This window comes from Nesoenas mayeri (genome assembly GCF_963082525.1).
Source record: "Nesoenas mayeri genome assembly, chromosome: 14".
NCBI classification, from domain to species: Eukaryota; Metazoa; Chordata; class Aves; order Columbiformes; family Columbidae; genus Nesoenas; species Nesoenas mayeri.
The window spans coordinates 11155100-11168954 of NC_137556.1; the positions used below are offsets into that span (position 1 = coordinate 11155100).

Here is a 13855-nt window from a genome sequence, read left to right on the forward strand (position 1 = left end):
ATACAGTTAAATGTGCTTATCTGTGTTACTTTGTATATTAACAGTTGAATAGAGACGCTCTGCAGGTACTGATAGCAAGAGATTACAGTACTGCATTTTACTGTGTGAAAAAGATATGTCCTTCTTTGTAGCTGGTTATCTGAAACTCCTTTAGAGCAGAACACAGAGCAGGGTAAAGGTCTTGCTTTGCCACACATCAGGAAAATATATAATATTCCCCTAATATGACTTTGCAATTCTTTCCCCCCCTCTCAACAGGCCACGAAAGGTAATTTAAGAGGTTGCTGGGAGCTTCATTACTACCTAAAGCACAGAAAACCTTGATCATCCATGTCCTGTCCACACCAACCCCTGATGGATATACACACTTGGCAATATCTAAAAACACAGATTATAGTGGCTTGCTATCAATCACCAATACCTTTATTGTACTTACTTTTGCAGAAGACTTTAGACGTAGTAAGTTACTTATCCTACACTAAGAAGATCATTCTAAAACAGACTTGAGCGTTTTTGAAGAAGCAGAGATAGGAGACAAACTGCTCACCTGAATTCATTCAGGGCATCAACAATTCTGTTATATGCCAAACTCCGCTGACTGGCATCAGCTGATCTACGGCTCATTTTCATAGCCTTGAAAACAATCATTAAACAGGTAAGCAACACATAGCTACAGAAACACAGAAAATGGAAAACAAAGTCATGTGTTCGACTTTATCTTTCATGCAACTGGTCATGCAAATACTCTTTTTTTTTTAAAGTGATAAAATTATGGTGCAAGTGCCAACTTTCATTTCTGAGGAAGGATACGTGAGGCACGTGCACTTGCAGCCTCCGCTGCTCCTGTGCTTTTTCATCATTCAAGGCATAAAAGGGGTCAAAGTTTTCATTGCAGTAGCAAAGCAACCACCAAGTATTTCCTAGAAGAGAGATTTGAAGTAAATCTAACCGCGCATTTGAAACTTTGATCCTTGAAAACTTCCTACAGATCAGAATCGGGAGGTAAAATGCAGGGGAAAAGAAAAAAGCTGGATATTTATTTACAGTCTGGAATAACCCAGAGATAGGTTCTGACCCTGTGATCTGCTGGACTCAGATTCAGCTGAAGCAGGGAGGAAGAGGAGGCCTAAAAATCAACTTCCTCTTCAGCTGGTCCAGGCCTTAGTGGGAGCTTATGCAGGCAAGCGACTGCTCCGGCCTTCAGCAGTCCCTGCAGCACACGGCAGCACGCTCTGTCCTCACCCTGCGTTGTGCTTTTGCCAGCAATAAGAAACATCATCAAAGATGTTGTAGAGCAAAGCTCTTCTCTGGTGCAAGTCCAATACCCAACAGCAAGTTGATACCACTTTTGTAAAACAGCAACAGGAGTTAAATCTGACAGGTCTGGGGGGAACACACAGCAATACAAGTGCAAGAATCCAGAGGACTGTGTTTACCTGTTCTATTGCACTCTTCAGTTTGTTCATGTGACTCTCAAAAAGAGGGAAGTGTGAGAAGAAGAACTCATTAAATTTGTTGTTTTCATCTTCGTCTCTCGAGAGTGAAAAAATAACTCCAATTGCTATCTTCTTCTTCCTAACAATTCCTGGGCTAGGACCAGAGCTGTCATCTGACAAGTTAAAGCTTTCATCCATGGACCTTGAAGCATGGAAAAACCAGACAGTTAATGTAATCCACTGCTTAAAGCTGTACCTTTGTTTCCTGTGTAATTCAATTCTTGAACATTTAACTTCAATAAACACCTTTTGTTTGCATGTGTTGTTAAATCATCACCTTTGATAACACCCCACTTTGCTATTTTTTACAAGCAACCATTAATTGATCCTGCAATCACAAAGGCTGGAACGAGATTGAAAGTGTTCATGGGATTAGAATATAGTATTCTAGTTCTCTCTTATCTCTGCCAGGAATTTGTGTTTTGAGTAGCATTTTAGGGCTTCTTATCCTCAAAAGTACAGCCTACAGGTTTACGTTTTCCTGAAGGCTTTCCAGTGAGTACAAAACAATGAATGCCATGAAGAAATCTGATACTAAAAAAGATCAGGCGTTGAAGTGCAGCCTGACTCACACCTCTGTAAATACCCCACCGAAAGCAACAGCAAGAGCAGATGTACATATGCAAGAGCAGAATCAAGCTGACAATGGTGGAAAATGTATGGGCAGCAACCAGCATTTTTGTTCCCAGCTCACCATCGAGGGAAGACCCCATTCTCCAAGCTGGTAGTCTGACTGCGACGCCAACGCCGCTGGTAACTGCTAGCACAGCTTTTGTTAAACGAAGAGCCCGGAGATGGAAATGGAGTGATGAGCAGACTGCTAAGAGATGCTGCAATAATAAGAGGAACAAATAAAAATCTCTCCAGAAGAAAGAGCATTTGGAAAATAATACCAGCAACCAAACAAAGTCCCTCAAGATAAACTGGCACTGGTTTTCAAGTCCCTCCTCTTTTCCTTATCTATGTTTCTTATCTGCAAATAACCAGATTATAATAACACTAACAAGATATACAAGCACTAAAAGGCTGGCAGCATCCTGCATCTTTACATAACAGGCAACACACAGGCTGCATCGTGCTCATCAACCTGAGTATCGGGAAACAAATTTTTTGTGGAAACGAGTAACATTAATCACATCCTTTAACAGCCTTTCCAATCCTAACCTTAAGTGCTCATATCCTGAATCTGGGGGAAGAAAGGGGTGGTGTGGAGCCAAATGCATGTTTTAACATTACCATCCTCCTCAGTTTGGAAAGATGACAAGTATCATTTAGAAATGCCATAACCTTATTTCAATATCTAATTTGGCTTGTTCATTTGCAAAATGTGTTAATAAATTGCACCGCTGTTTAGATTAGCTCTGTGAAGATCCTAATGGAACACCCTTGATGCCTACAACATTTGTACATAAACATATAGGATGCGTTAACATATATATAATGCATTATATGCATTAATATAATCTTTATATATAACAAAACAGAAAAATCACATTTCAGCACAGGAAAAACTATTTGATGATGTCTACACATCTCAGTGACAGATATTACTGAATATTTTTTGAGTCTACAGGGTTAACACATGGAACTGCCATTACCAGATCTTGCGATACCGCTGTCTCTGTCCTCATTCTGCTCCCTCCCAGGCATATCCATAGGATTGCTGTGAACTGTAACACAAGGAATACCAATTAGCAGGGGAATATACAGTTCCTTTCTTGTTTGCAGATCTCCATGTAATTAATGAAACAAAAACATGCTCATTAATTCAGATCAACAGCACCGCGCAAGGCCATCACCAAGAAAGGCTGCTTAGCTGAACAAGCCAAAATGCTTATCTGAAAAGCCTGTATGTATTTTTTAGTACAAACTAAAACTAGTACACTTTGTTTCTCTACACAGATATTTTCCAACTAAATTTTAGTGTACCAAAAGGATGCTGGTCACATAGGTAGTACTCAGTGAAGAGAAAAAATAGTGACTAAAAACCAATATAAATATGGCTTCATTCATATACCAGCTTTCTCAGGTATTATATATATAATTTTTAAAGGATTTTACAATGTTGTCTTGAAGAAAATAAATACTTGTATGTTGTGAGCAGCGCACTGGTTGTTCAACTAAGCTGTAAGCTGTGCAGATTCGCAGATTGCATATACACAAGATCAAAAGTGTCTCAGGCTCAATAGTCTTTAAAGGTGCCATATTTTACATATGTGTGTGTGAAATAAAAGCTACTCAGCCATGGAAATAAGACCCAGCCACTAAAAGCAAGAAATGTCCATTTTAAATGAACCTAGGTTAGCTTTAGTTTTTATAGTTCGGTTGAAACAAGTCCCAATCAAAACAGCTTGACACTATTGGGAAATTTTATTCCTAGAGATATGGAATCCACCATTAAATATATGCGTCTAAAACAAAACAAGAAAACTAACCAACCCCAAAGAGGACTATTAAAATGCCTGCTGTCCTCTGGAGATTTAAAGCATGGATCCAGAAAGGTAAGAGAGCAGACATCACTGTCCGTTTTGTATTTAAAAAAAAAAACCCAATTGAAATCTTATTTCCAGAGCTAAACTACAAATCCACACGTTTTGTCACACCGGCTAGACTAGGCACACAGCACACAGCACACTGCAAACCTGCAAAGAAAGAGGCGCTCCGGATCAGGCGGAGCGGACCTTGCTCTGAGAATGCCCGCCTGGGGCTGCAAAGCTGTGAAAGACCTACACGGCAAAACGTAAAATACACATGAAAGAATGAGGTTAGTAAAGCAGAACAGTCTGTAGGGAGGGGGCCAGGGCAGGGAGAAGATATAAGCCAACATAAATGCACAGTAACGTATGCAGGAAAACAGCTCTTACGCTTAACAAGAACGTTGATTCAAGGATACAGCTTACAGTTGGACTATATAGTATTTACAGAATTAAAATAATAGACCCAGCTTTACGCTGTCTCCCATACAAAGATGGGGGTTTCTCTCCAATGGCTTTTTATTTTTTTAACTGAAAACTGATTAATTTATGCAGGCTCAAAGCCTCACTTGATCACAAACAGGAGATTCATCGTGGAGTACAATGTTTGTTTTATTAATAACATCCAGGCTGGTGGGGTGGCTGATGAACAGTGTCACTGAAGACGACGGGGAGGACGGGGGAGAAGGCGGCAGAAATTCATCTTAGTAGAACCAACAGAAAATTATAAGCTGAAGTAGGCTGAGAACAGTCAGTGCATCGGTTTAGTGAAATGATCATTTAGAAAATAAATGTTAGGCGTCTTGGTAGTCCATTTTAAAAGTAGTATTGGATTGTGGATATACCAGGGAAGGAGTGTGTTTAACTGTATACGGAGCCCGGAAAAACACATGGGTATTTTTAATGAGTTAATTGCCAGTCCCTCTTCCAGATTTGAAGCTACTGCTCACTCAGCTTTCTGATTATACAAAAGATGAAGGCTGCACCTCCACAAAGCTCCCTTCCATTCTCTTCAGTCTTCACTCATTAAAGGAAAGGACATGACCAGTGCTGCTATTATTTTTTTAACCAGCATATCTAAAAAAAGCAGCTTGTAAATAGTTCCCAACCAAAACACACAGAGCCTTCTCCTGCCAGAGGCTGGTGAGAGCCAGTGAGTCAGGAGCAGTCTTTGCTACTGAACACAGGTATTAGGAATGCTGCAGTTGAAGATTAACTTCTTCAGCTATGTTACCCACAGTCCCGCTGTCCTGCAACGGGAACTGCAAACAAACTCTGCCCAACCAACTGAAAACTTGTGCAGTTCGATCATAAACAAGGTTTCAGCATCTTCTTCCAGAAGACAATCTCATCACTTCTAGCCGCACGTCCCTGCACCATGGTGCCTGCACCTCCCGGGCCCTTGTCCTTTCTGCGCAGTGGGAAGAGGCGCTGTCACTACAGAGCAGGACACGATGAACACGTGGCACTGGCTACACCTAAAGCAAGCTGAGTCCAAGCCTAATAGCTGCATTATCTCAATGTGAACTTGTCGTTTGGATCACGCTGGTGATACAGCAAACTTTTGCCACGTGCAAACCACAACAAAACCCTAAAAACAGAAGAAGTGAGTCCACCTCTCTTAGATTGGGCACCTCATTCGATCATGCACTGTGAAAAATCACAGCTGAAGTCTGAAATGAATACTGAATATTAAGAAAAAGGCATTTTTTAATCTTCCTGATTTAGTAAAAAGTTCCTACAATGTTATCCTGGTTTTGTTTAAAACAAGACAAATTCTTTTTTGGTGAATTTTCCATTCAGCTAAGTTCTTGAAGTAACCACACTTTTCTGAAGTTCACTGCATGTTTTTCGGACATTGTTCTCTCCAGAGCTGATAACGGTAGCACTGGTATGCAGAAGAGTTAGAGATAAAAGGAAATGAAATGTTTGTAATTACCTATGTTCCCAAGAAGTCCATTCATAATTGTACTGTGGTCAGGCTTTAACGTATTGCTGTCTTGATTAATGAACTCAAGACTGTCCTGCAACCTATAACAAACAAATATCAAACATCAAACATACAAGAAAATCAGTGATTTGCATTTCAGTAGAATACAGTGTGACTTCATTACAGCTCAAATGGAATGGGCAACATAACAACGCAGGCTTCCACCTGAGAAAGCTTTCATAGCTTAAGCCATGTTCTCAGCTGGGTCAATTAGTATAGAGAAAACTAAACACTGAACTCTCCAAATCCAGATGTTTTTGTCACACTTTCTTCTTCAACTCGGACTGAATTCCCAAACTCAAGTGTTCTGTCTGCAGGTATTTTGTACCTTACAACACCAAGCTTCACCACGTCGGCATTAGCAGAATGGTTCGTTCATTCACTTAAAGCAAACTGAGGTGAGGACACTAATGACAGGCTGTGACAAATCAGGGAAGGAGAAATTACTTTTCTAGAGAAAGAATCTGGAGAGTCCAGAAAAAGGTCTTCTGTGTTTTTACATTCATCTGCTTATACGCAATAGAGATACCATTTGTAACAGACTCACGTATTCAGACTTCCATAGATGCTGCTTCCAGTGCGAGCTGTGAACACCTTGCTGAGCATCAGCTGAGGAGGTGAACTGCAGGAGAAAAAGGACGTTGTCAGTCACAAACCCAGTGCTAAGACAGGCTTTCCTTTCCATTTCACAGACCTAAACACAACGTAACAGCCTTTTGTGCCAAAAGTGATATCAGAATAACTTTGAGGCAAACCCAGAAAATCCTTTTACTCTGCACTTGTGGCATTAATTCATTAGATATTAGCACCAAGGAGTAAGTCTTCTGAAAAGACCAGCAGTAAAAAAATAATCTTACCGGATTTGGTGAATTTTTAACGTGGAGCCCTTGTAGCTCATGGCCACGGAGCCAAACATCATCTCTCCAAGCATGTTAGCATCTGAGGAGCACCGAGAACCCTGCAAAAAAAACCCACCAACATTTGCTTTTAAGCATTTTACAAGCACACTTCTATTAAGGTAACCTACCAGTAAGGAAAATATTGTTTATTTGAAAGATAAACGCAAAATATATCTTGCTATAACACTGTTGAACATGCTAAGTTGAACGGTTCAATGAAGACACTGAGCACAGAAAGTGATCTTCACACTGTCTGTGAGCTGAATCACTAAAACCACCCAACAAACCTAACCCATCTACGGGAGGCACTGAGTCAGCAAATTTAAATGTTTTAAGAGTGTGATAACACACTTTACTGAATAATAACCATTAAGCCTAAACCTTGTGTCTGCTGTACAAGAAGAATCCCAAGTTCACTGAAGATCTTACACAGATTGTGCACTGGAGCCAAGCTGGCCCAGTGCTTTTTTTGACAAAGACCAATTCATAACCCATCCATGGATGGTATTTTACAGGTGGTGCATCTCTCCCTGGTGTGCTGTGACAGTACCAGCATTTCCTGCTCTGGTTGGTGAGAGTTGGCTGTAAGACACACGGGTTTACACAAAGCAGGAACATCTATGCAGCATCATAGGCTAGATCAAATACTGCAAACAAAACCCTAAAATTAAAATGTTACTCAGGGCAATCAACTGGAGACTGCTCAGCTGACAGTCATCTTATTTGTGTGCTCTCAATGACTGAGATTACCGTCCCCTTATCCAGGGCTGCTTCTTCTCTAGGCAAGCAGAGTATTAGTGCTGGCTCTCTGTGCCTTGCCCTGAATAATTGAAAATATCATGATGTTTCAGTCACAGAGCTCAGGCAGTTCGCAGGTGAGGTACTGTGCCAAAAATCAGTACATTGCCTTTGAAGTGCATTATAGCTATTAACACTTCCTTAGAGCAATCCTTCAAAGTTCCTAAAACCAGTCAGAGACTGGTTTGTGTTTGGAAAATGCTAAGTACCATTTCTTCATATCTCTTATCCAAGCTCTGAACAACCAGGATCTTCACCAGATTCCTACACAGGCATGGCATAGATTTTAATACTTTGCCCAGTGTCAGGCAGTGGGCTCAGAGCACAGCCGAGCACAGGATGTCCACACCACAGCTCCTACCAGGAGTAAGGAGCGATGTGAAAACCACTGCTCAGTGTTTCTGCTCACGCCAGCCTGCGGAGCAAGGGCAGGAACGGAGAAACGCTCATCAGGCAAAAGGCAACACACTTGTAACGCTTTTCAATTTTTAGCTCTTCTCAAGCACTCTCAATTAAGATGATGGTACTTTAACAGACATACCATTAACGTCTGAAATCTGCTATCTGTGCGAGAAAGATAGGTGATGGCTAAGGTAGCAACCGCAGTTACAAAAATGAGGATACGATGGCAAGGTTTGTTAGTGACAGGGCAAAATGTGATCATTACCCGGATCTTGGAGAAATTTCCATCTTTCCCTCCCAGGATATCCCACTGCCCGCGGGCACTGGAGGCACGACTGGAAAAACTGGACTTTAACATCAGCCCGTATGACCCAGCAGCTCCAAGGAAATATAAGCATGGATGTTAATGGCTCTAGGAAATGACAGGCCTGCCAGCATCACGAAATTGTGAAGTAAGAGCACCGCAAATTACTACAGCCAAATGTTATGATTGTTATTTTTAAATCTGCTGCAGATTTCCAACTGAAGGACTCATTCTGAATAAATGTCAAGCCCTCGATGGTTGGTTTGGGTTTCAACTTTCTGTTACTGTGAAAATCTAATTCCAACGCTGAGGGAAAATACTTTAAGATAAATTATTGATTTTCATTGTCAAACAAACAAAAATAAAAAAGGCAAGTGAAAATCAGGTGCTTTCTAATTTAATTATAGGGGTTTCCCTTTCCTCTGAAAGACAGACACAAGCAATGCTGATGGCAAAGAGCATAAGATGCACCCATGGCAAGCTTCAGTCTGGCATTTCATCTACACTTAATAATTTCACCATGCATAACAAGATGTACATATTTAATGCACTTAATACACAAACACTGCTACAGCTCAACTCTTTGAGCCTTCAATGCTGCAAAATAAAGGTCACTCAAGACCAAAGTAGAGTGCAATCAACTGAGAAAAGAGGTTAAATATTAAAAACTCAAACAAAAATAGCCAAGGAGCATCTGGCAAAAAGGGCACAATCCCTGGCACTGACAACTTGGACACAAACCTGTTCCCTAGGTCGTATTTACAAGCTCACAAAAACTGATCATAAAATACACACTAGTGTTTGTTATTGCACATTAGCATATTGGAGGGAGTAAAATTTGCATTATTTGTAAATTACCTTTCTGAATATGATATTTACAGCATATAATATTCCACTTATTGCACCTATTGTCCTATCAATAAGTACATATGTAAATTAAAAATGCAGTACAGATATAAATGTCAAATGCCATGATCAACAAATCAGACTTTCAGTCCTTACTAAACTGACAAGCAGGTCCAGAGGTAACACTGGTGTCATAATGTGCAAGTAAATTTACTCAAGCCTAGAACCACATTCAGCTTCATCTTAATGGATTCCAATCATATTTGTGAGGGATCTAGATAGGACATATATAAAAACATGGAAGCATGAACAAACCCCTGCATTCCTCTTTCTAATTAAAGTTGCTCATATATAGACAAAGTGTATTTAAACATGGAAACAAAGAACTATTTCAGTCCTTTAGCTTTGTATTATTAGGACTTCCATTTTATAGCTTTAAAAAGAAAAAAAACCACCACATACATACACGCAAGGAAAACAACTTATAAACGCTGCAAATACATTAACTGACTTCGGAGGTTACCAGGCAGAGAGTTAGAGGATAGGAAATGCCAGGCTGGCTGAAGTCTGGACAAAGCTGCTCTGGCCCTTCTCTATCCAAGACACAAAATGTCATCGTGCAGTAAAGAACTCCTGTATTGATGGCTCTCTACTCACTGGGGAAGACCGGAACGGGGACAGGGAACACAGTAGATAGTTTACAACTAATACACTATGGAAGATCAACTTAAGCGTAAAATTTCTCGCACACTTTCTGAGCTGGTCACAGAGCCACACATCATTTCAGTTCAACTCAGTAAGATTCTAAGCGATATGGGCGAGGAAATGGGGACTTAGAAGGGAAAACTTCCCACATCTTTAAAATATACTGTCATGTGAACCACTACACTTACTTTCCTTTAACACTGACCAACGTTTGCACAGAGCCTGCCCAGCCAGCCAGTTTCTGGATAGAGGGGGCATCGTTTTTGTTGGTCACACAATACATGAAGGAGGTTATTTTGTGCTGGAAGGAAGCTGCTGACAGAAATGTCTCTTCCTTCCATAACCTCAGCTAAATGCTCTTCCAGGAAGGGAGGAATGGAAAACAGATCTTCAGGCACCTTACTAAAGCTGTGGAAAAGAGCGTGATGAGAAAGAGAAAACAAGAACACACAGCTGGCCAAATATAGCGGGAGCTAACGTGACAGTGGGAAAGCCAGCACTGAAAGGTTCTTCATTTATATCTATGGCAGATTAAGACATCAGTAGTCCTGTACTTCAGAACAGGCTGTGGAGATAGCAGCTTCCCTCAAACACACAATTACTTCATTACAAAGAGTGGAAGGGCTTAGTTCTATTTTAAGGTGGCTTAATATAAAACACTTGTGATCCATGGAAGGAGAGATGACAGAAATATATCCGTGTCAGATGACTCCAGCTACTCTCCTGGCCAAAATCTCTTATGTAAAATGTACCTCAAGTGCACTGAATCCCTTGTTATAAAGCTGTTACAAGGACTATCCCTACAGATAGCACGTTTCTCTGTTATTGCCCTGATATTTAGCAATGAAGTAAAATAAACTACCTCACCTATACCAAGATAAGATATTTGTGCCAAGTCTGATCGTACCAAACGAGTTTTACCACCCGGGTCATAAAACAGAACAAATGCCCTGAGGAAACTGCTGCCATTCTAGACACGTCTCAAGAGAACCAGCTGGTTGGTTTTAGACTGGTTCAAACCCAAAGCCGAAGAATTAAACATTACTGAGTTGGGACCAAAGTCTGATTTTGACTGAAAACTGCTCTCCACTGCCAACCTCCAATTTCAAGCATTTTACAACACTCAGTACCTCACCTGCTGTTAGCATTCGACATGGGTTATGCCAAAAAAAAAGGAAGAATGACTCACCTGGTATTTCGGGCATTGATCTTTTGGATCAGAGAATGAGGAGGATGAATTGATTGAACTATCCAACGAAGAAGAGCTGTCTCCTCCGGGCTTCAGTTGGCAACATTTCCCAAAGACTCTCACCTGAGCATCGCTGCAGAGTTTCTGAAATACAGACAACATATGTGCCACACTAAGACCCACGACTCAAAATCACTGTTTAGGAGCACTGCACTTACCTGTTTAGGTAAGACATTTAATGGGAGAAAGGCTTATGCCTCAGGAAAATAGTTTAACAGAATATTCATTGATGTCTCTTGCAGCCTGGCTCTAGGGAAGCAAGCTGAGCTCCCAATAGCCTGGAGCTAACAAGTCACTCCAACTCCATTTTCCTAAGAAGCCATCTGTCTCTGAAGCTTTAAAATGACTTTTTTAGTTCCACGATTAGGAGAAAGGATGGTATCAAAGTGCTCAAAGGAAGGATAGTAACAATAGGCTCCACCTGTCGTGTCGCTGCCTGTGCCCACTGGGGTGGAGGTGACACAGGAGCATGATGAGCCAGATCATGATGTACAAGAAAACACACAAATTAGGGATTAGCAAGCAAAAACACCACAGAATTCAAAAGAGATTCATGTGACAAGTGGAGAGAAAATACACTGTTTTCATAGTCCTCTCCCTAGCTGTGTCTAAGTCTCCTAGTCTTTTTAAAGAGTGGCACAGAGGTGACATGTTCCAATGAGTGATTTCTGGTAGAGATTCAGAGAGAAAGCTCAGCAAAAAGGGGAGCTAAGAGGGCTCAGATAGAGCTGACAAATGGCATGGGTGGGATCTGTATTACATATCACTGGCACTGGAGATGCTCCATTACTGTTTTGTTCACTAGTTATAAACATTTGTGATTTCCCCTGCAAATCTCAGCACCCCAAGCAGAATCAGGATCCATGTTAGTTAATGCTATTTACACTACCATTAGGCAATCCTCTTCACCCAAAGGTCTCAGCGTACTTTTCACATACTCATTACACTTCAAAACACTCGCATAAGGCTGACATTATTTACATTTGCTAGTGGGCAGCACTAGGAGACAGAAATAGTCTACGCTGCTCAAAATTGCCTACTAACTCTGCTCTAAGACCTTCTAAATTAACATTTCCTATACAAACACAAAAGCAGTAGAGCAAGCTGGAAGAAAATCTATGGGAAGCAAAGTTCAAGGGACAGATGGAAATCCAGAAGTGCTGTGATACGTCACAGCTTCATCGCTGGACTCACAGGTCCGCATCACAAGCTCCCCCTTCATTCAAAAACACAAGCATGTCTCAAATCTGTAATAGCTATGGAAAAAAAAAAGGAAAAGGCAGATGGAAAAGTGTGAAATAACCATGGCATTGGGTGTTAACTTCATGACTCTGCTCAAGTATCAGCAATGACTATACAAAAGACAACTGTCCTTACTGCCAGGAGGAGTTTTGATGAGGGACAAGATAGGAATCCCACACTGCTGCTCTAGGCTCTGCAGGCCACCTTTTTTCTTTATTTTTATAAAAAATCTCCCCCCCAGTTAGGGCCAGGTGGCTTTTACTTGGCCTTAACTGCAGGTGGGATTTAGCAAAGCAGCAGAAAGCGTCAGGGATTGCGGAGCTCCACGCGGCAGCCTGCCCCTCTGAAAGCCTTAAGGAAAAATGTGCAGACCAATCAGTAATTCTGTGGTGGAGGGGAAGGAAATATTCAGTAGCCACTGAGTCCTGGGCTTTACTGACATATAGCAATATCCTCTCCATTACCACATCATGGTGTGTATGTTGAATTCATGCAATATGCAGATTTGCTAATTGCTGGTATCTGTGGCTTGAGCACAGTACACAATGGCTGGAACATGTGAATGATCATCATATGACTTCAGTAGGAACTCGTGAACTGGAATTGCATTTTATCTCTGACACAAACAACAATGTCCTAGGCTAGGCAAGCATCATGTGATAAAACCGCATAAAATCCACAGGGTTACAGAAGCTTTTGCAGGCAAACCACATTTCAGCTTGCATTTTCCATCAGATGTTGAAAGTTCCTTCTACAAAGTTACAATTATAACTAAGCTTCCTCGAGACCGTAAAGCCAGTAAATGCATTTCTACAGGTGAAAAAAATTCCTGTGCATTAAAAAAACCAAAAAGGCTGTTTGCCAATTACTTATTTTTAAATAATTTCTTCTCATTATCACTGCATTTTTCTGAACAGTATCCTTCCCCAGATCCACTGGGGAATCTGGTATCTTGAAGTAATAGTTGCCTCATTTAAATAGTAAACCAGGAAAATGGCTGTTTGGTCTTTGCAGTGAAGTTTAATAAACCCAAGGCTCCTGCAAGGAGTCTGTAAAAGAGGTCAGAACCTTTCAGATATCAACTTGTGAACAGTAAATCCCTCCTAAAATGCAGATCACTGACAAATTGTGGTGTTCGCTCTTTGACAAACTTAGCACGTATGTAAGAATAACCGGTTGGACAATGAGGTAAGTACCTGCAATGCTGCTCTCCTCTGTAGTTTCTGACTCCAAATATCAATGAAAGGGATGTTAGAAATCTCAAGATATTATGCAAAAGAGTCAGATTACTTGCATTTCAATAAAATACCCCAAAGATGTTCAAGACATGTTTCCAAAAATAAAAAAGGCAACATCATTATTTAAGAACTGCACGAGAGAAAATTTCAAAGTTGTGGATTTTCTTTCCAAACTGACACAGTTGCAACAAATCAGATCCCTGGGCAAGGTG

General features: G+C 40.8%; 1 protein-coding gene across 4 annotated transcripts in view; it reads right to left on the reverse strand.

Annotated features, from left to right (window-relative positions):
* Window positions 1-13855, reverse strand: part of FNIP1 (folliculin interacting protein 1) — a 66872-nt gene that overhangs the window by 17798 nt on the left and 35219 nt on the right. For 3 of the 4 annotated variants that reach the window (XR_013922825.1, XR_013922826.1, XM_080353272.1), the window contains exons 3-11: window positions 11104-11247; window positions 6818-6918; window positions 6508-6582; window positions 5910-6001; window positions 4139-4222; window positions 3095-3166; window positions 2191-2326; window positions 1437-1638; window positions 548-633 (exon numbers count right to left, since the gene is read on the reverse strand). Coding sequence is in view for 2 of the 4 variants with exons in the window: in XM_080353272.1 (XP_080209398.1) it covers window positions 548-633; window positions 1437-1638; window positions 2191-2326; window positions 3095-3166; window positions 4139-4222; window positions 5910-6001; window positions 6508-6582; window positions 6818-6918; window positions 11104-11247 (992 nt within the window). In the remaining 2 variants the exon portion in view is untranslated. The remainder of the gene's footprint in view (window positions 1-547; window positions 634-1436; window positions 1639-2190; window positions 2327-3094; window positions 3167-4138; window positions 4223-5909; window positions 6002-6507; window positions 6583-6817; window positions 6919-11103; window positions 11248-13855) is intronic. The other variant, XM_080353273.1, reaches the window with a different exon arrangement.